At 40.1% G+C, this 21,678-nt stretch overlaps 1 protein-coding gene across 1 annotated transcript; it reads right to left on the bottom strand.

Annotated features, from left to right (window-relative positions):
• Nucleotides 1-150: 150 nt before the first annotated feature.
• On the bottom strand, nt 151-19,956 carry cass4 (Cas scaffold protein family member 4). Its single transcript, XM_024269538.2, has 7 exons — nt 19,412-19,956; nt 6,062-6,454; nt 5,411-5,494; nt 5,206-5,316; nt 3,429-4,736; nt 1,059-1,127; nt 151-970 (listed from the first exon to the last, which is right to left on the bottom strand). Exons 1-7 carry the CDS (start codon nt 19,412-19,414, stop codon nt 548-550), a joined length of 2,391 nt encoding a protein of 796 aa, XP_024125306.1. The 5' UTR covers nt 19,415-19,956; the 3' UTR covers nt 151-547.
• Nucleotides 19,957-21,678: the final 1,722 nt, after the last annotated feature.

Below are 21,678 nucleotides of genomic sequence, written 5' to 3'. Positions count from 1 at the left end.
AAGCCAAACTGCTTGATGTTATTTGACTAATTTATTATTAGTCAAATAATTAGAATTGAGACAAGTGTTTTAGTTTCATTGTTGAACTCTATGTTAAAAAATATGTTTCTGTAAATCTTCTATATGCACAGAAAATTGACACGAGCATCATAAAATATTCAGTTTTTTATTAAAAATCAAACATGTTCAGGAAAGCCTGCTTTCAAGCTTTGGTTATGCAAAATATTTATTTCCACAAATTTCCCCAAAAAGTAGAATGTATCAAACAACCACCTTTGGCAATCCAAAAGTATCAATGACAAATATTTACTGAAAGAAAAGAGACGAAGACTTTACATTTACATTGCATTTTTTAAATTGACTTGAATGCAGTTTCTAAAATGTGCAATTTGTTTCAGAACTGATACTGTAGGCATTTTTGAGCATTTTAAACAAGACCTGAATTCATTTCCACACTGGCAGACTCAGAAGACGATGGCTCAAAAAAGGCACAATATTTTAAGGTGTGCAGAGAAGAAACTCGGGTGCATGTTTTCCGCTGATGCTCTCAGATATCAAGAGAAATGCGAAAGTGCTGTGCTCGTTGGGCCAACTCCTTTGCAAACTCTTGGGCTTCGCACAGAGCTTGTTTGTCTGGGAAGTGCAGCGCTGCCTTCTTGGTGGCCACCGCCAGCTGTTTCAGGAGAGCACACAAGTGGTTGCTTTTACACAACAGGGTCTGATTTGGCTTCTCCCTTTGGGCTTCTCTGCACAAGGTGTCAACTAGTCTCTGGCCGACCATGATCACCAGCTTGCTTTGTGAGATAAACTTCTCTGGAGGCTGGCCATCACGAACGCTGCCCACAAATCCCCCGATCGCCTTTTGGAGAGCTCCAAAGTAAAGCCTGCAGTGTTCAGACATGGGAGATGCTTGATGTGCTTCTGTGCCATTGCCGGAGTCAGAGGAGGGATGCTGCTCATCAGGACATGTCTGGAAGGAAATAAAAGTACACTTTGCTGTTTCCTGGGTGGCAAAAATAACATTCCCAAATGTACAGAAGTGGTGTTTTGTTGCGTACCGTTTGAGAAGCTGGTGTAACCTTCTCTGTCTCTTTAATTTCTTTTGGTTTCTTTTCTTCAATCTTAGCCTGAAATGGAGCAAAAGCATTAAGATAATGGATCATTTTATGAAAGTTTCAGCAAAACTGAACAGAAAAGAGGATTTTATTCAATTCTCGCGTCAACTTAGTGGTTAAAGACACAAGCAGTAAAAGAAGACTGGAAAAGTTTAATGGTAAAATTATCTAAATAAACAGACACAACTCATGTAAAAGACTATTCTTCATACTAAAATCACAATCCTGACTGAAATCAAAGTGGAGGATACATATTAGTTGACTGGCAACTGTTGATGGTGTTATTGAGTGGGAATTATGCCCAAATTCAAAGACTCTGGCTATGTCCGAATTCCCACCCTAATCCCTAACTACCAAACAACTATAAAGTGCAGGGCTATCTAGTGCCCTAGATTTGAAAACCAATTTGAACACAATTCTCACTACTTTACTTTACAAAGTGAAAATTGAGTCCATACGAACATTTTACAACGTCTATTTGTGACCCCACTGTGTTCTGAAGATGAAAATTTTGTTAAAAAATGACATTAAAATATGCTTATTTTTTTGCAAAATTGTTCAACCGCAATGCATTGTGGTCTATACTTGTGTATGCAGTGCGCATCGATGCACGCTAGTTTTTTGCAAAGACTTCTGGGAAATTTCTCGGACACTTGATTTTGGAATAGTAGATTCGGATAGCACTAGAAAATAGCCAACATGCAATAGTGAGTAGGGGGGAATTCGGACATAGCCACTATTTTTCCACAACTCTCCGTCTGAAGGAGAAAATACAGGGTTAAGGGGAAGCTGTAGAGGTCTTTCACATATTAGAATAGAGCTGTGAAAAAAAGCCTGGACCAAGATTCGTGATATTTTTCCCTGCTTTGCACTAAGCCTCTTCCAACAGTAGGTGGAGGACATGTGCTTAGTATCAGGTAGCGACAGTCTAGTGCAGGGGTGTCCAAATCCAGGCCTCGAAGGCTGGTTTTCCAGAAATCCTGCATTGTAAAAAGTGAAACATTAGATCTATGTAATTTCTTGCATTTAAAAATATTAGTTCTTATCAAATTGAATTTTAGGATGAGTAAATCATCAACATACAATTTTAATTTGATGAAAACTAATAGTTTTAAATGCAACAAATAAAATAACTTTTGTTAATTGATCTAATGTTTCACTTTTTTCATTGAATGGCATATCTGCTGTTGATTGCATGGATCAGGTATGTTTAGCTAATAAGGAGCTACAATGGTAGGTTGGTGTGAAAACATGTAAGACACTGGCCCCCCGAGGCCTGGATTTGGACACCCCTGGTCTAGCCTATGGTGTGAACACCATAGGCTAGACATGCGTTCAACACACAATTAGTGGATTCAGGAACACACTTCACATGCCCAGTGTGAACATAGCAGAACTTCTTTGAAATTCTAGGACTGCTTTACTAGTGGTAACATTATGCAATTCAATAGAATGTGGTGGCTATAAGTTAGCGCCAGTGTTAGACAGGGGAGCCATCATTAGTGCTTGAATATGAGTGTGCATGAGTGAATAGAACTGTGACTGTCCAGCGCTTTGAGCCTTTAAGGAAGGTATAAAAAGGCTATTAAAACATACGCATCATCTTTGTGTACTGGTGCTGTTTATGCATGTCACATTTCTTTGTTACAGCACAATCATTCTAAAGCTATCAAACACATTCAGGTACAAAGTGAATCTATGGGACTTAAAAAAAGACACTAAAACTATTCTTCTACCCTTTAAATGTCTTCACGCTTCGTGGTGGTGGACTGCAGCTTAAAGACTATGGCTACTTCGTGAGAAATACAAAATATACCAACATTTAATATGTTTCTATTTTTCTTCTTATTGATTGCATTTTGTAGACACTAGAGGGTTGTACGGTCAAACAGTTGTCAGCACCCTTGCCTCAAAACATGATGGCCCCAGTTCAAGTCCCAGCTTGGGGACTTGAAACAGAATCAAACCTTTCTGTGTGGAGTTTGTGTGTTCTCCTCGTGCATAGGTGGGTTTTTCCCGGATACTCTGGGTTCTCCCCACTGTCCAAAAGCTTGCTTCATAGGTTAATTGGTTACTCTAAATTGTCCCTAGGTGTGAATGCAAGTGTGTACGGGTGTGTGATTGAGGCCCTGCGACTGAGTCGTGGTACCGCTCCAGAAGAGACAAAAAACTGGGTTTAGAAAATGGCTGGATGGATACTAGAATTTCAAGATTCACTGTAACCTAATTAAATGTAGCCTAAGTCTGGAATATCTCAGGTTTTCTCTTGCCAACCAGTCAAAGAAACATCCAACACTTTTTCAAGACTTTTACCTCAAGCTCCACATAGTCGTTGCTGTCTTCCATTGAATCTTCTTGCTTGTTTTCATCTGAGCATTTCTTCGCCTCCCCAGGAGCCGGGGAGCTCACAGGCTCCGCACTTTTCTGAGGAACTCTGAACAGAAGCTTGCTATTGGCGTTGATGATCGATACCAGGCGCTTGACATCATCCGGAACAGTCCTTGCAACCATAACGAAACGATCCAGCTGGTCAGGTGACTGGACTTGACCGGGATTCTGACAGAGTTTGTCAAGGGGCCATCCCGTCGAGTTCAGATCTCTCACTGTTTGTTGCAGGATCACGCCTGAATCCTCTACGATGGACAGCTGCTTATAGAGCCTGGTCTGTAGATTGATGTCAGTTAAGCGCCGTGCATTTCCTTTAATGTCCAGGGTAAAGTTTAGGAAGCAGATAAGAGACCGTGAAATCAGCTCTGTAGCGTCTTTGATCTCCTTCAGATGTTTCCTCAGATGCTCCTGATACCTCCAGCTGCTGCTGACAAACACCATGAGTTGTGGAACAGCCTGAACAACAGAATTTTGCAATTCAGATAGTTTGTGGCAGACCTCGTCTGGGCTGAGTGTGACCTCTGGCAGAGGCTCGGGGGAAGATGAGCTTAATGCCAGAGAATCACAGGAGCTGGTGGAGGAGCTGGTGGAAGAACTGGAGGCTGTGCTGATCCTTTGGCTGTCTCTTGAGGACTGAAACAGAGTTCTTCTCCGTTCCCGCTCTGGCGCTTCTTGTTCTTCACTTCTTGAAAAGCCATGGAAAGACATGCATTCCATAAAGTTTCTCATTCGCTGCTGGCGAACTCGTTTGAGTTCAGATGTGTTGCTTGAATTCCTCCAGCACTCAGGGAGTTGGTTCTCACAGGTAATGTCACTGGCACCTTGGATGAGTTCTTCCTTCCTTGGAGGAACATCATACACAAACTCTTCATTAAGCTGCGGCGTTGGTGGTTTCTCAAAAGATGGGACACGCTGTAAAAGTCTGGGTGGACTTAAGACTTCAAGACTGCTAGGTTTTGGTATGTCATAAAACGAGGCTGCTGGATTGTCTCCCTTTATAAGTGGAAAACGTAAAGAATTAGTGTTATATGGCTGGCTGCAAATGGTTTTGGAGGACAGGGAGTTGTAGCTGTGTTGGGGTAGACCTGCAGGCACATCATAGATCCACTCAGGCGTTCTGAGATTTGGGAGGGTGCTGTACCCAGTTATCACTTTGTGTTGAAGCTCTGTGCTTGAAGGAACAGGGATGTCATAGTTTGGGTCTGGAGCCAGAGGTGGTGGAGCTGCACATATCTGAAAACAAGAGCAAAGTTATCAGGAGTGAAAAGGTCATGATGTTCTCTACAGGGTCAACTTGTAGATAAACAGAAATGTACAGCATCGTCTTTCTATCATAACATAAATATCTCAGTCTGTGAATGAATGAATGAAATGGTTTATTTCAAGCAATCAGGTAATGATACATGAAATAACATCACATAATAAATCACAAGTAGATCGCTTGAAAGGGAGTGGAGGGAAGTAAACTTATATAATCCCACCCCGGCTCGACCATACCATTTTCTCTACATGATTTATCAATATTCGGTTCAGGACTTAATATCAAATGTTCATACTCTACAATCATAGACTCAGGTTATAAAGGATAATTAATATAATTTCTTATAAAGGATAATTAATATCATTGATGTAATCAAATTTCAAAACATCCACAGAAAAATCATTTAATCTATGGTAAAGATTAAATGTATCCAAAACTTACTTCAAAGTCTCCAGGACTGTTTGGCCTCAACTTCTCAGGAGAACCAAACTTCCTGTCCAGCTCTGAATTTGAAACAACCAAGTGTTTCGGTGACCGGGAAACCAATGATTCCTGCAAATGTAACAATAAGAAGCCTTAAGTTAAGCCCCTCCCACAGGGTTAATTGCATGCAAATGTACAGTTTTTGACGTTTGCATGTACTCACAGTGAAAAAACAGGCCAGTCTGGGTTGAGAGGGGATGTCGTAAACGTCTCCTTTTGGGCTGGAGGAAATGCTGAAGAACGAAGGCTGCAGACAGGAAAACAGGCTGTAATTTTCAGGTTGACAGCTGTGATCAAAGCTTAGATGCTACTAACTCTGGTGCGTTTTGCCACATTTGAGCGGACAGTATTTGCCTAGGAGCATATTGAGCTGCCCACTAAGTATGAAGCTTAACACACTTTTGTAATCAAAGCCATACTCATCGAATGTAGAGCGCTACTGTAAAGTGAAGCAGGACTCCCCAGGAGCAGGAGAGGAAATGTTGAGCATCTGGGCATGTTTCAACACACGCTGTACAGGTAGTCGGTGTTTCTGGGGTCTCCTCATGGCAGGGGTTTCTGTTTGCAGTTAAATGTGTCTGAAGTTTGTGTCTGGCTAAGTTTTATTAGCCCATAAAGACCCTAGTGCTGCATGCCTGTCCCTATGGAGAGGCACCTCATCCCCATCTGTAAGCGGTTTTGGCAGCAGGAGGTTCAGAGTCCTGCATTTCTGCTGCAGTAAAAGTGCTAGTCATGTGAATGCGAGTTTTCCAAATAGAACAGTGAACTTTGACATGATAACTAAAATACTGAAAGGAAAAACACCAGTATATACCTTGTCTGCATCGGATTCTCCTGGGCTGTGCTGAAATGCTGAGCATTTTGAGGCTGATGGTGGAGCAGACGGGACCTTGTAGATGGCTTTCATGGGTTCATAAACAGGGCTGGTGACTTGTCTGGGCACACTCGGGATTTGGTAGATGTTTTGTGCGCTGTCTATTGTCCTTTCAGCCTCTTGGTTGACGGTGTTCTCCGTGGTTGCAGCTTGCGGCAGGAGCTCGAGCCTGTTCGCAGGGGCCAGGCCGTGTCGTCCGTACAGCTTGCACCTCCACCACTCGCTGGTCCCTGACACATTTTGATCCAGCACAGTTAGGATGTCTCCTCTCCTGAAAGCCAGCTCCTCTGCACACTCTGCTGTGTTATCGTACAGAGCTTTGGCCAGTTTGTTCTGAAACGAAACAAGCTGAAGTGAAGACTTTGAAGATGCAAAGACACAGACATTATCTAGAATGAATAGAAGAAAAAAGACGAGGAGCCTTTTGTTATTGGTTACATTTTATGTTTATAATGTAAAATTGAACATTTACAAATATGTACCCCGCTTACCGTTTTAAATTAATACATTTTCATTTAAACTAATAAACTTTGTAACAACAAGTATTTTGCTTGTTTTCAGAATCACAAGGACCTTGGTTTTAAAATGACACTTTTGCTCCTTTTTCACACTTCCTTTTTAAGCTTTTATCAATAGAAAAAAGTTCTTCCTCTTGCAGAATTGTGCAACAGAAAGCGTATTTCTGTTCTACGTAGATCTGCTGCCTCTGGACTGAGCTTGTGTGTCTTTTCCTTATTACTTATTTGCTCTTGCTTCAGCAAGAGCAACCGGGAAATATGTCATTGTTTCAGGTACTCCTGTGGCTATCGCTACATAGATGCATTAAGTTACCCAAACCCAAACCACCTACAGGGTTGAATTCACAACCATTCATTTTGTGGTTTGATGTACTGCATGCATGGGTGTTTTGCAATCAGCCTGTCATTCTCTATTTAAATTCAAGTAAAAGTAGAGAAGTGAGATACACTTGACTTTTTGACACTGTTAGTTTTCTTATAGTTTTGAAAGTACTTTATAATGAATTCCAAATGCTTGTATCCTTCAGTTTAGTGCATGAACTGTATTTTTCAACAAAAGATTATGTCATATTCTATATTAATTTAAAAAGGTGTAGTTGTTCCAAAACAGCAAGGGAAAATAAACTAAAAGTTTTTTTTTGTTTTTATTTAGGGTTGTCTTGAAGTTGAGTCATGACATCAGCTTCATCATGAAGCCACTCGGATAAGTGTTAAAACGTTTCAAGGAAAAGATTTAGACGCGATGACTCAACTTTCAGAGAACGTCACCTGGAAGAATAAACCTTCGCCAACATTTGACTTCCATTTTTAACCGAAGCTTTGATCTCCTGCTACATATTTTAAAGACCCACGCCAGCAAAAATTGTATTTTTGTTTTTTTTAGCATGTTGTTGTAAAATGTTTCTCATGATGGAGAACAGTTTAGGAAAACTAGGCTTAACATTTCATTTCTTATTATTTACATATTCAAATAGGTGTGAATCAGGAGTAGATGACAAAAGCGAAGCTGACAAAGATTATAACTGTGGTGTTGGTGCAGTTATCGGCAAGCTCCCTGCTTCTGCCCCGACTTGAAGACAAATAGATCCATGTACGTCTTTGTTTTACTTGTCTGAGCTAAAATCTGGCTCATAACTGTATGCCTGGATAGCTCCAATGTTTATTGTGGTAATGTTAGGTTGGGGTTGTGAGGGGCTGTAGGTAGTGGGATAGTGTAAACATAAAAGAAGGGAAGTGAGGGTGGGCTTACTCTAACAGTCCTGCCCACAACTCATCTCTACTGAATTACTGCCGCTCTGCAGAAACTACTGTATGTCCTAGAAAACAACGTTTTTTTTTAATTTTGCCTAAAAACGGCATAATCATGATTAAAGGACCAATGGGAATGCTTTGAAAGCAGATCAAAAGATGATTGAGTTGGGGCTTTATCAGTCATTAGTTTTTGATCATTATATTTTTCCATGAGATCATCATCATCTAAAAATTGATAGCAACATGTAAGGAGTAGTGTTGTTGCTCTACATCAGGGTTCTCATTCATTCTCATTCTCATTCAGGGTTCAACTCATTTTACCTTGGTACTGAAGGCAGAGTCTGGCTCAGGCTGGGCTGTATGGGGTTCCATCTGAGCCAAAAATATGTTTTTGCGTCCATTGTCTATATCTGTAGTCCATTGTCTATGTCTACTGATCAAGTTTTTGAACATTTGTTCATGTCTATATGTGTCCTGTGAAACGACAGGGGCTAACGATGGTAGCAACTGTTGCTAAGGACTTTTCTGATGACCAGATCCAATGACAATAGCAAATTCCAAATTTTAAACATAAATCAAGCTGAAACATCACAAAGCAAATACAAAGCTATCATCAAAGAAGACATGCAGAAGATATTGCTTAGTAGTACATGTACAGATGTTCATTAAACTTGTTCAGTAGACATAGACAATGGACCAAAGACGCAGACAGTGGATGCAAAACATATTTTGGGCACAAATAGAAACCCATGCAGCACTGGCTGCATGTGTTGAGAAAATTACGTCCAGCTTCCAAAAAAAAAAAAAAAAAAAAGCAAAGAACTCATTAATGTGGTCTGGGGAGGGGGATGTCAGCTTTCCTACTCTAAAAGCTTCTCTGCTACCGGTCAACGTCATGACGTCATGCCCCCAAGAGCTGTATACCTCACCATGCTGGTTCTTCAGCTCCGCACACAGCACGGTAAAAGTGCCATTCATGCAAAACTCACAGGCCCCAACAACACTGAACTTTCATATCAAGGCGGGGGCCGCAAAGTATCGATTTGGAGGCCGCAATTGGCCCGCGAGTTTGAGATCCCTACTCTACATGAAGACAATGTGAGTAAATACATTTTGGAGGAGGAAAGATAAATTTTTCTAACTATTAAAGACACAATTCAACACGGAATGTTCATTCAGAACTTGTTTTTTGTTCAATTAATCCGAGCCTTTCCGCTCATCATGCAGTCATTCAGCCTTTACTATACTGTCTCATACTTTCTCATTCGTTTATTCTTCTCATCCTTTCATTCATACACTCTTCCTTGTCCTGTCCTCAGGTCCTGTCAGAGTCACATGAGGACGACCTGTCATCGACTCCGACATCTATCTGCCTTATTCATTCCTCAGACAGGATACATTACATCATTAGAGTTCTGTCATACTTGCCAGTGAAACATATTTATGGGATCATTTTTGGCATATTTTGGGGTTAACTGAGTCTGACTATGTCAACATTTACAACTTTAATGGCCCAAACAGTACTAATTTCTACATACTGTACAGTCAACATGTCTCGTGCATTTAATTCTAATGTCTTAGAAATGAGAGAAGGCAGCACCAACAGCTTAAAGTCTGTTAACATGTTGGAGATCAACAATGACAAATATGCCCTAAATAAACTATATAGAAGTCATGATGTTTGACAACTTCCTTTCTTAATCTTATATAATTAAGCACCAACATGAATTATGTGCAAGTTTAACAGCAATTTTTTGATCGTATTTTGGTCTCCGGATTCAAGTTGGATTGTTTCTCAGAGAACAACAACAAGACAGCAGTCTCTTACCAGGCTTGTTACTTAGAGGCATGGACGTGGTCGCTGCCACGATTCGTGCAGTTTCAAACACAGAAACACAGATAGATGGGGTGAAACTTCCACTTTAAACCTCAGGTAGGTGAACTCAGCAGCAGTCTGAAACCAGCTGATGGTTTGCTGGCTTCCTGCATCTATCTCACGGATCCTGTGACAGTGGTGGCATCTATCTATGAAGTATAGCTTTGTAGAAATGCAGGAAAGCTGCTTTATTATTAATAATAAAAAAACTGACGCTTTCCACAACACTATTTAGTCATGCTGATACGGCTGCATACACCAGTGGTCCTTGTTGACTTTCAGACTGATTCCTGACCCAAGATCCTCCAGATGGACAGGATTAGGTGGTGGATCTTGAGTTAGACTGTTGATTGAGTAAAAGAATTTCAAAGCAGCCGAATTTCACAATGCTCTGATCAAACCATTCACTGGACTCAGTTTTTCCAGAGGAGTCATCACCTAAACATGGAAGTACAAGACAATGGACTCGGCTTGTACAAAATAAATTTAAAAAAGGTCCCATCCCATCCATCTGCTGCTGTCTGGTATAAACAGGGTTTTCTCCGGACACTCCAGTGTCCTCCCACAGTCCAGAAATATGCTTATTTTTTTATTAATTGTTTAGTCTGAAGCACATGTGTTAAAGTCAAGGCCCAGGGGCCGGATCCGGCCCTCCATGTAATTATACCCGGCCCTCCAGATCCTTTTATTTTATTGTCATTAATGGCCCGTTGTTATCTCATGCTTATTTCTAACTTGTATAATTTGGATTAGATATATTTTTACAAAGAGTAAAATATTGAAAGCTATTTAAGGTTTAAGTTGATTAATTATACAAAAATATCCCTTCCTGTTTTTATTGATACTAATGGTAAAAAGTTATGTTTTTAAAGATTTGAACATTTAGTTTTAGTGTTTTCAATGAATGTTTATCCTGTTCGACCCACGACTTAAGGTGTGGTTTGGATTTTGGCCTCCTGTGCAGTTGAGTTTGACACCCCTGCTCTATGGTGTCCCTAGTTGTGTTTGGGAGTGATTGTGTTCCCTGTGACACACTGGAAACCTGTCCAGGGTGTGTCCAGTAGTAGTCAGGACAGGCTCCAGCAACCCCTTTACCCCACACATGAAACACAAAGACTGCTGAATGATTTTCTTGCCATCTTTGTTCAGTGGCTTTAGACAACCACATGTGAATTAAGATTTACAAATAGCAGCTTCTAATAAAATTCCCAGAGGAATGAGAGCACACAGAGATGCTTCATTAATGGTATATAAAAAGTAACATTTTGGCATTGACATACCACAGGGCGCTCTGACTTGTGCGACAAGTGAACTTTGAACTTGTGCGTGTGACTGAGAGACACTGTTTGAATGATGGGACGTGCAACGCAGGTCCTGAAATAACCACGGCGTTTCATCACCCACCACCCAGCGTTGCCCTCTATGATGGTGAGTTCTCACCAACAAAAAGCCCATTCACCAACATGCTCAGCACCACCTGTTGGAGCAGACGGACCCCCCTCCCTCCCTCAATAAAGCAAACAAAAACACACACTACACTCTCCCTGTCTAATCCCTCGGGTCATGCTACGCAAATGCAGCAGAAATACGTTGGGTCAAATAACAGTCAGCAGTGGAACCATTTGACTTTGTGGCCCATCCTTGATATCAGCTTGTCACAGGGGGGTCAGCGTTGTGTCGAAGCCGTGCACAAGGGGATGGTGAGAGCTGTCGATGACAACCTGACGGTGGTAACAATCTTAATTCAATCTTTGTTCACACTAAGGCGAGTCTCTTCCACGCTCTGCAGCGCGGTTACCTCTGTGCCTTTGAGCCTGCACTGCCCGATGAGTACAGTAACAGCAGCTTCAGCTGTCCCTCCAGGATTCCGGCACACGCCTGCTTGTGCAGACCAGCCTTCTGAACAGCTGGTCCTCAGAATTTGTTGCAGCTGCCTCTTTCTGCCTCCCCCATCTCAACCTCTTTACTTGTGCTGCAATCTGTTTACAAACTAACATTGGAGGAGAAAGTGCGAGCGCTGTTTAGGTAAAAGGTATTTAGAAACTGTTTAATGTCTAAAAGAAACTATGTGGTGATTAGATTAGATTCCTATAAACAACACGTAATGAGTGTACAGAGTGCAATCATGCGGGCAGAATTGCTTCTCCCCCTTCATCTTAATTTGTTTCGGTTGATGCCCCGCCCCTCTGATACAAGGTATTTTCTGGTAATTACACGACTCCATATGGAGTCTATCTATTATGGCCTGCTTCACCCCTGTGCACAGAAACACATATGGATGGAAGGAGATTTAGAAACTGGTAAAATGTATATTTTGTTTGCATGAAACATCAAACTATAAAAACAACACAGGCTTTTTAAAAAAACTTTGGCTAAAAAGTCAGAATCATAGTTAAAGGCCACTTGGAACATTTTTAAAATAGACTTTGGTGTAAAGTAAAAAAAAATGTTGTAGAACAAAAAAAAACATAAAAGGTTTAAATATTCAGACATCTGTGCTAACACTGTAAAAAAAGTGACTTTTTTTGGAGAATATTGGTCGGTAAAAAAAATCTTTTCTTTTTAAAACAGCTTTGGGCTAAATTTAAATTCAGGTTTGGTTTAAACAAACAAACAAACCCTTCACACCTGTGAGTATGTCACTCAGAAATAAACTGCATCCACTGCTGCCTGTTCTGAATATCCATTGGGAAAGAAAACCAACTCAATTGTCAAGCACAAACACACTTATTTAATTAAATCAAAAAGTAGATGTCTCACTCATAAGTAGGAGAGTAGAGCGCTTTTTTCAAAATGTCAAAAGTAAAATGGGGCTAATGCTAATAACACCCTGCAAAGCCTGATTGGGTCGTCCCATTCTGAGATGTCTGGAAATTAAAAAAACAAACAAACAAAAAAAAAAAAACACTATGCAAAATTAAAACAAGATCATTTTAACCCCTTCAGGCCGTTTGTAAAGTAAGGTTGTAAGGTTAGGGGTGAGTAAACTACGGCCTGGGGGTCATATCCGGCCTGTTAAAGCATTTAATGTGGTCCGCCACAGTGGAATAATGGAATAAATTATATTAAATTATATTAATTATATTAATAATCCATATTCATGTTTTATCTGGTGTCTTACCTTAGATGGTACACTACAAATAAACTGACTTGTATTCACATGCAGAACATTATCTTGCATTTATGTAATGTTAGAAGATTTGTTCTTTTTCTCACGTTTATGTGTGTTTTTTGTGTCAATTATTTCTCCAATCATTCCAGCACAACAAATACAGGATTTTTCTAAGTTTATGTTTTTCCCTGAAATATATCAACCAATTGGTGAAATTTGAACTAAAATAGGAAGAAAACCCCCATTTAAATTAAAAAAGCATGTTTTCGTCCAGATTCCATGTTTTTTCTTTCTCATATTAGGTTGCTTACCAAAACCCTTCAAGCATGTGCTCGTGGTACGGTCAATCTGTCAAGTTTTAGAATCTTTGTAGCCCATGAGTAAATAAGTTTGTTTACTCCTGGGTTAGAGATTAGATTTAGAACAATGGATTTTGCTGGTGTTTCCCATTTGAATTGACAACCAAAATCCAACCAACATGACACACTTTATAACCACCAGAGTGAATAATCGATCAAGAACAGCACCTATTCAGATAGGAGGTTGAAAAATTTGGTAAAATCAACAACGGAAGCAAACATTTCAAGCAGATCACGGAGATTTCAAGCATATTTACTTTAAGTGCACTTACTGGTTTCCTGCACATTTGTGCTTTCTGTAAAATAAAACGATGGTCATTTAAAAATATGAACAACACATAATAAGAACATGCAAACAGCTTTGCTGTCCTTCACATCTTAACAAAGGGTGACAAATCTGCAAAAGTCCAGGTTTTAAACTGTTTAATGAATGATTAAAAGAGAATAAAACATAGAGCTCCTCTGCTGTTCTGCCATCTCATATTGCGGTACAAAAACAGGAAGTCCACTGTGGCCGATGGTTCTCTTCCACTGTTCATTTGTAAGTTGTAGGGCAGCAGAGTGTCATAAGTCAGGGAAGTTGCTTGGTTACTACTGTTGCAATAGCACAGAATTTGTAAAATTCACCCCAAGTTGACTAACTTTAGCCCAACATCATATCACACCACTCGCAAACCCAGTAGAGTAAAGAGAGGAACGGAGCAGTCTGATGGTGGAAGAGGAAACGATTATCATTCTACGTCACGTTAACAGAAATTTGCAGAAGTCCTGGTGATTTCTACGACGCACATTTACTCTGAAATTTTTGAATCTGTTTAATGATTGGCTGACGTCATTTTAACTGACATTCATTTCTTAGACCTAAGCCGAGCTTGTCAGGTCCCCTTGAATGTCTTAGCTTTTTCTCTGTAAATTCCACAGAAGACTGAGTGGGCTAAGAGGCTAAAAAGAGTTTCTGGAAGTGGAAGTTTCAGATTCATGGAAAGTTTTTTTTTTTTTTTTTTTAATCGTGCTTCAGCCATTCGAAGAAAAATCCACTACAGTTCAAACTAAAAAAAGATTCATAAGTCATCAGAGGGTGAATAAATATTTCCTACACAACCAAGATGGCCAGGTGAGAGCCTGCACAAATGTACACTTACTGGCCACTTTATTAGGCACACCTGTCCAACTGCTCGTTATCACAAACGTAATCAGCCAATCACATGGCAGCAACTCAGCGCATTTAGTCATGTAGACATGGTCAAGACGATCTGCTGCAGTTCAAACCGAGCATCAGAATGGAAAAGAGGTGATTGAAGTGAATTTGAACGTGGCATGACTTTTGGTTTCAGATGGGTTGGTCTGAGTATTTCAGAAACTGCAGATCTACTGGAATTTTCACGCACAACCATCTCTAGAGTTTACAGAGAATGGTCAGAAAAAGAGAAAATATCCAGCGAGCGACAATTTGTGGGCAGAATTGGCCTTGTTGATGTCAGAGGTAAAAGGAGAATGGCCAGACTGGTTCCATCTGATGGAATACAACAGTAACTCGAATAACAACTGGTTACAACTGAGGTCTTTAGAAGAGCATTTCTGAACGCACAACACGTCCAGCCTTGAGGTAGATGGGCTACAGCAGCAGAAGAACACACTGGGTGCCACTACTGTCAGGAACAGGAAACTGAAACTACAATTCACACAGGCTCACTAAAATTAGACAGTAGAAGATTGTAAAATCATTGCTTGGTCTGATAAGTTTGCATTTCTGCTGCGGCATTCAGATGTTAGGGTCAGAATTTGGCATCAACAACATGAATGCATGTATCCACCCTGCCTTATATCTACAGTGCCAACTGGTAGTATAGTGGTGTGGGGGATATTTTCGTGGCACATGTCCATGTCCATCCCTTTATGACCACAGTGAACCATCTTCTGATGCTACTGCCAGCAGGATTTCATGTCGTAAAGCTGGAATCATCTCAGACTGGCTTCTTGAACATGACAATGAGTTCAAAGAGTTTCACACAGGAAAGAGCAGCACCACAGTCTAATGTGGCTGAAATACTTTAATCTGTGCAAACTTTTAAAGTATCCAGATTAAGGAGAATGAAAACACTTCCACTGCCATACGTTTGGTGTTCCACATGGTTTGGTTGTTGGTTCTTTTATCTTCTCGGTCAATTTTACATCTCTGACCATTTCCTCCAAATGATGTCACAGTGTTGTCACACATCTCTGTCTATGTAGTGTCTGCTGAGATGATTGAAAACCATCTTCAACTTAATCTCTTGAGGACAGAAGTACTTCTTGTATGCCAGCTCTTTACGCAGCCCAGCTTTAGCATCAACATGAGACCTTCAAATTCAGCAAGATTTTCAAGGACCAGCAAAGCTTTATGGGAAAACCCTTCTTCTCCTATCTAAGATTTCACATTTACTGTCTGTAATATCTGAAAGATCAGACTCAACCTTTTTGCTTCCAACATTCGTCATCTTTCAGTTTGATTACAAGGTTTTTCTAACAGAACTACCAGTCTGGAGAACTGATCCTCTACAGATGATCTCAATACCAGCTGTATGTTTTAATTAGCAAAAAAATAAAGCACATGGTCCTCCATGGTTCAGATTCTGCACTGGCTTTCTTACTCAAGGCTTTAACAGTCAATGCAACAGCAGCTTCCTATCCAAAAACCATCCTACAGGTCTACAAACTCAACAAATGCTCTGTCAAAGAACAGCTACTGATGTCCAGTCTCCAAGCAGATTATAGTTTTTTATTCTTATGCTTTATTTTATTTCCAAGTTGTTGTTTTTTTTAACAGTTCGAGTTCATCTTATGCAACACCGCCTGTGTTGTAAATGCAGGATGTTTTCACGCTGTCTGGTTCACTCAGTGTGAAAGAGGACAAAAGCAAATGAAGAAGTGAATGTTTTCAGCATTCTTCACTCAATCTCATTGAATTCACTGTTCAGGTCTGAAAGTACAGGCTCCAAGCTTTCCTTTTAGTCATCATCATTCACTTGTCTCATAATGCACTGATTACCTGACCTAACTCTGTTATCTGTTTATCACATGGATGGATTTTTTCCATCTTCCTTATATCGATGTTTCAGGGATTCTTTTCAGTACACTGCAGACAGCAGATGGCTGCTCTTTGGTGTGTCTGGATTTAAAGGAAATCTCTTTCTGTTGATTCTTTTTACATTTCTGGCCCAGTGCACGCTCAGGACAAACTAGTTGCTATGAGGATTTCACCAAGCACCTACCCATAAAAAAACAAAACAAAAAAAAAAAACCTTTTTATCAGCTTTTAGACCAGGGGACTAAAATGGGTCTTTTCCTCCTTTTGGGTTCTTTGGCTTTGAAAGAAAAAAATACACAATTTGATTCAATATTGGCTTTGTAGTTTTGGTAAAAGACAATAGTAGTATTTTACCATTGTTTTTTAGATTTTAACATGATGATTAAAAAAAATAACCTACTGTCCATCCATCCTTGTTGTTGTTCACATTATGGCATATCCCCTCAGGGGTCGCCGCATCCATTCATAATGATAGAAAATGTCCTATGTAACTTTTATTTCTTTGCATTTTTAATTCGGGTAAATTTGCTGCATCAGGAGGATCCTATTTGACAGACGGTGGATTTTATTTGAAAATAACTGATGGCAAAGGTAAAACCGGACAAAGTTGTTATTTGTAGAAAAACATGAATTTAGTGAATTTAAATGGATTAGATAGTTAAAATCCAAAATGAAGGAGACTTTAAATAAACTGGAATTGTAATCTGCATGATTTGGTGTGCACAACACTCCATTTGTCTTTGCATGAGTATACACAAAAGCTGATGGAGTAGGAATTTTGGAGGGAATGAAATTACTGGAAGTTCTTATTCGCTTCATCAACAATCAACAAGGCAGTTTGCAGCCTGTCTGATATGAAAATATAAAAAACAGAAGTTGACACTGTTTCACACATCAGGCAGGCTGCAGGATCTCCTACTCTTGACAAAAACTTATCAGGCCACTTGCACCCTGGTTTATTTATACTTCCACTTCCTCACTCTCTCTTTTTTTTTTTTGCCTGTAGGGCATCGTTACTGGGCTTTTGCTCTGCTGCTCATTAGCTGGTTACAATAAAACAGCACATTTGAGGCAATCATTTTAGTCCTTCTACTCATTAATTCCACATGAGCATATTAGTTTAGTAGTGCACATTTTTGGTTGATGTTATTTTATTTGATGCCACACTTAAATTAGTTTTTAAGGCCCTCAAATGAAACATGGATCTTTGAACACAAATTCCAGAAATTTGTGTTGGGAACTTTTTTTGTTCTTAACAAAAAATGTGTCTTATTGTGAGATAACTTTTCCATGAATATCAAATCAGAATGGTGTTTATGGGCTGTTTTATGCCTCATCCATTAGTTGAATTCATTGGGTTGCTTTTAGGTGGTAAGTCTAGAGGAGGAAGGGAAGCTCGAGTTAGACTTAACATTTATTTGCATTTCCAGAGATACAAGAGCATGTGAAGTCAGGACAAATTTGACTGTACGGTTCAACTGTTTATGGAAATTTGGACTGCAGTGTTTGTAATTTTTACTATGTTTTTTATTGATCTGTGGAAGCTTTCTCTCTACAAAAGACATCTAAACACAAGGAATTCTTATTGGAACCACCATGAACCACACGATAGGTGCTCTGACAACCAACTGTCTAACCTCACGGGAATCTCCAGGTGTCAAAGTCCAGGCCTCGATGGCCTCCATGCTTTCAGACTAACCCGCCGCCATTGAAGCTCCTGGTCCGCTAAACACACCTGATCCAGGTAATCAGCAGCAGATCAGGTAAGATTTCTTTGAACCGAGTGTTTGTGGAGTGAATGTTTGTGAACCAATCAAACTGGACTTCTGAGGAAGCAGAAGTTCTGGTTTTAAGTGCGTCTCTTCAGAAAGAACACAATGACAACGTTTTGCAAAAGTTTGATCGGAACCGATTTGTACACCTTCAGATACAGCAGGTGGATTTGGTTTGGCATTAACACAGGTGCACAGGGCACAGTGGGGGTGTTGTGCTGATTTGGGCCTAGTATGAGAAATTGAAACAATGCATTCACAACAAACAATTGCAGAGTTGAATATGAGCAGCAGATCTGGAACAGAATGTCTGGGAAGGAAAGTATGTGTCAGTGTGTTGCAGAGGTAATGCTTAAATCCCTCTTGATGAAATGCTGGCTGACCTAAGGAGAGCTGTGAACGAATGTCACCCATTAAAACACGCAACGATGATGTTAGAGGATGATCATATCACACAGGAAATGACTAATTTGGGTTTTTTATGCTCATGGCAGACCAACAAGCTGTTGAATCTGGAGGTGTTGCTAGTTTTTGTCACCCAACTACTCCTCTTAGGTATTTTATTTTTTTATTTTAGGTGGCTTTGCTGCTCTTTGAAATGGTAATTTCCATTATTCTGCAACATCCTTTATACCAGACTCAACAAAATAAAAGTTCTATGCGATGGGAAGTGGGGAAGGTTCTGTTTGCCAGCATCCTGCGGGAAAGACAGCTGTCTGAACACTGCTGCTCCCTCAGGGTCCAGCTGACATCCCATCAAATGAGGGAACAGAGAACTTCCATCTCCTGCTCAACTTAAACTCAGATCGTCATCAACCAAACCAGTCTATTTTTAAAGCGTGGGTGATGATGAGCTCAGTTGTTCTTCAGCGGGGTGGGGGGCAGGGGTGTAATCAAAATGGACGCGTGTCCGGCAGCTGGGACACGGACGGCGTCTGGAGAGATCCCTCTTTGTTTGGGATTCAGCTGTGTGGCTGCACCAAGAAAATCCAGGAGTCAGAGCAGTTTTCTCCACAGACACGTCATCACGACGCTGATGAAGGACACCGGTTTGGTCTAAAGCTGATGCAGAAACTGTGGGGTGAGTGTGGTTTTTGCAAACTATTGCGTCAAGGCTGCAGAAGACAGGACATGTGAATGTTTCCCATAACAGCCTGTCAGGGATCTGGTAGGCTCTCGAACTTTAGAAATAATCCGGTTGATCTGATCATCTCCATTCTTGGAGCTTTTCCATTATTATAACTTTGACTCTGAGCTCAGCAGGATAAAGTTTCTCAAGTTACACACTGGAGCAGAGCACCTCAGAGATCTGCAAACACCATCACTGTTACTCACCATGATGGTCAGTAGACGTGCCTCCTTCTCAGTGAAGCATCTCACTCCCGGCCGGCGGCGAGAACATTCACAGATCAACGCTTCTCTTCTCCTTCATGCATACTGTGTGAGATGTTTCTGGGAGCCTGCAGTTTTACTCCTGGGGTGGAGAAACTGCGAGTCAGAGCTGGTTTCCTTTGACCTCATTGGCCAGGGAGCACCACTAGCCCCGCCCACATCACTCATAGCCTGACCGCATGATTTTTTCTGTTTTTTTCTTTTTTTCCATCCAACAGGGAACTGCCTCATATTGTCAACATCTTACTAAGAAAGCAGAAATAGATTACAACTTTATATTACTAAATTACAGGCAACTGATACAAAAAACAAAACAAAAAAAATTCCCACTTTTCAAAAGAAACTTGCAAATCCCCATTCTGAACTTTTAGGGTAATTTATGACAGAAATAAGGAAGGAAGGACGGCAGGGGGTGTCGGGGGCAGACATTTTTGGCAGTTTAGTTGTTGTCTGGACAACAGAGGCAGCAGCTTGTGGGAGAGATGGGAAGGGGTGAGAAAAAGCAGAGGTGAAAGGGCGACTCCGTCTTTCAAAAATGACTGCCAAGAATTCAATTCAAAAAAGGAAATCTCCACCAAAAGTTTGATATATATGTGATTTAAGTAATGTTTTATCTTTTTTTCAGAATTTGACAAACATGTGTTCTTTATAATTTAGATGTTCCATGTATTGTTGTGTTTGTCCGTCTGCTTCCCACTCTTTCATTGTTACATTTTTCACCTTGAGTGTTCCAGTGTTTTCCACTCCTTCCTGTCCTCCATGACTCTGAATGTTAATAGCGAATGCTCATAATAAACTGGATTAAAAGAATTGTAAATTTTGAATACTGAAAATAAATAAGTAAAATTAATTATAAAAAAACCCTTAAAACTAGTCACTACCCTTTATTGAGTTGAACAATATGCTATCTCTGATTATAAACTTCAATTTTTAGTAGTAAAGATGCTGTAATTTTATCATTTTTCCATCATATAAAGCTGTTTTACTATGTTTCCATTCATTTACAGATGTAAAATTCATCCAATTGGGAGTTATGGTTTCTTAGCAGCCAATAATAAAATATGCAAGATGTAAGCTAAAGCAGCATAAAAATTAAAGTCAAATAAATTAAAGCATTGGAAGGAATCTCTAATTTTACAATTGTCTTAATTTCATCCTAAATATTTTTTTCCAATAGCCAATAATTACAGGACAGTCAGAAAATGTGTGTTGGTCCTCTATTTTCCCACATTGTCTCCAGCGTGTAGAAATTACCAATAGAGTATGAAAAAACAAACACTAATTTTTTACATTCCAATTAAATTCTTTCCACTATTGACTGTTAATGCCTTTATGGCTCCCCTCACATAGTTTGTCCCATTGTTCATCTTCTGTTATTGAATTAGGTCACAATTCCAGTTGAAATTTATATTTTCAGCTTATTTTGATGATTTTTTTTGTTTTTGTTGGAACACTTTGAGACAGTTCTCCTTATTAAAATAATAATAATTGTAACAATATTCTGAATTTGTTTCCATCCAAGAAAATGTTTTGAAGAAGACACAAGAAACTCATATTTTAAGCATATTTTAAGGTCCTGAGGTCCAGGCCCTTGATTCCAAATGAAGGGTATTTTGTGGTTAAAATGTTGGTCAATCATGTTTTATCAGGTCTGACCCCCACGAAAGAATCTGTTTAGTTTTGCAAACATGAAGACATCAGACACACAACCCAGAAGAGATAAAAGCAGCTGTCGAAGCAGCCTCAACTACCACAGCAGATCCACAGACTGATTGCCTTCATGTCTGCCTGCTTAAAGGCAAACGTTATTGTTAAAAGAATCTTCCAAAATACAGTGTTATATACTCTGTAATAGCTTGTAGCGGCTGGGTGGCTCAGTGGGCTAAGTGAAGGGCTGGCAACGCAGAAGCCCTGGGTTCGATTCCCAGGGTTGTCCACTGATCCCCACCCAGATTGGGTCTTTAGGCAAGACCCTTGACGCTGCTGCCTAACTGGGTCCCTGTGCCCCTCAAGTACAGGGTTGTGTCAGGAAGGGCATCCGGCATAAAAACTCTGCCAAATCACTGATGCGAAACAGTGGGTGCTGTTACGTTGTGGCGACCCCGAAAGTGAACTACATACTCTTTAATAGCTTAACATTATTGTTTTTTTAGTTCTTTTTTATCCTTGACACAAAAGAGAAACAAATTGAGTTTACAATTGGTGGTAAA

Source organism: Oryzias melastigma, linkage group LG5 (assembly GCF_002922805.2).
Source record: "Oryzias melastigma strain HK-1 linkage group LG5, ASM292280v2, whole genome shotgun sequence".
Taxonomy (NCBI): Eukaryota; Metazoa; Chordata; class Actinopteri; order Beloniformes; family Adrianichthyidae; genus Oryzias; species Oryzias melastigma.
The sequence above is the reverse complement of the archived record's forward strand: the minus strand, read 5'-3'. Positions and strand labels throughout refer to the sequence as shown.

Bases quoted from the DNA above. Each gene is read 5' to 3' on its own strand.
- cass4 (XM_024269538.2), bottom strand. The intron at 5,317-5,410 runs GTGAGTACATGC...TTACATTTGCAG, and splicing joins GACTGGCCTGTTTTTTCACT to GAATCATTGGTTTCCCGGTC. The intron at 4,737-5,205 runs GTAAGTTTTGGA...TCTTGTTTTCAG, and splicing joins ACAGTCCTGGAGACTTTGAA to ATATGTGCAGCTCCACCACC.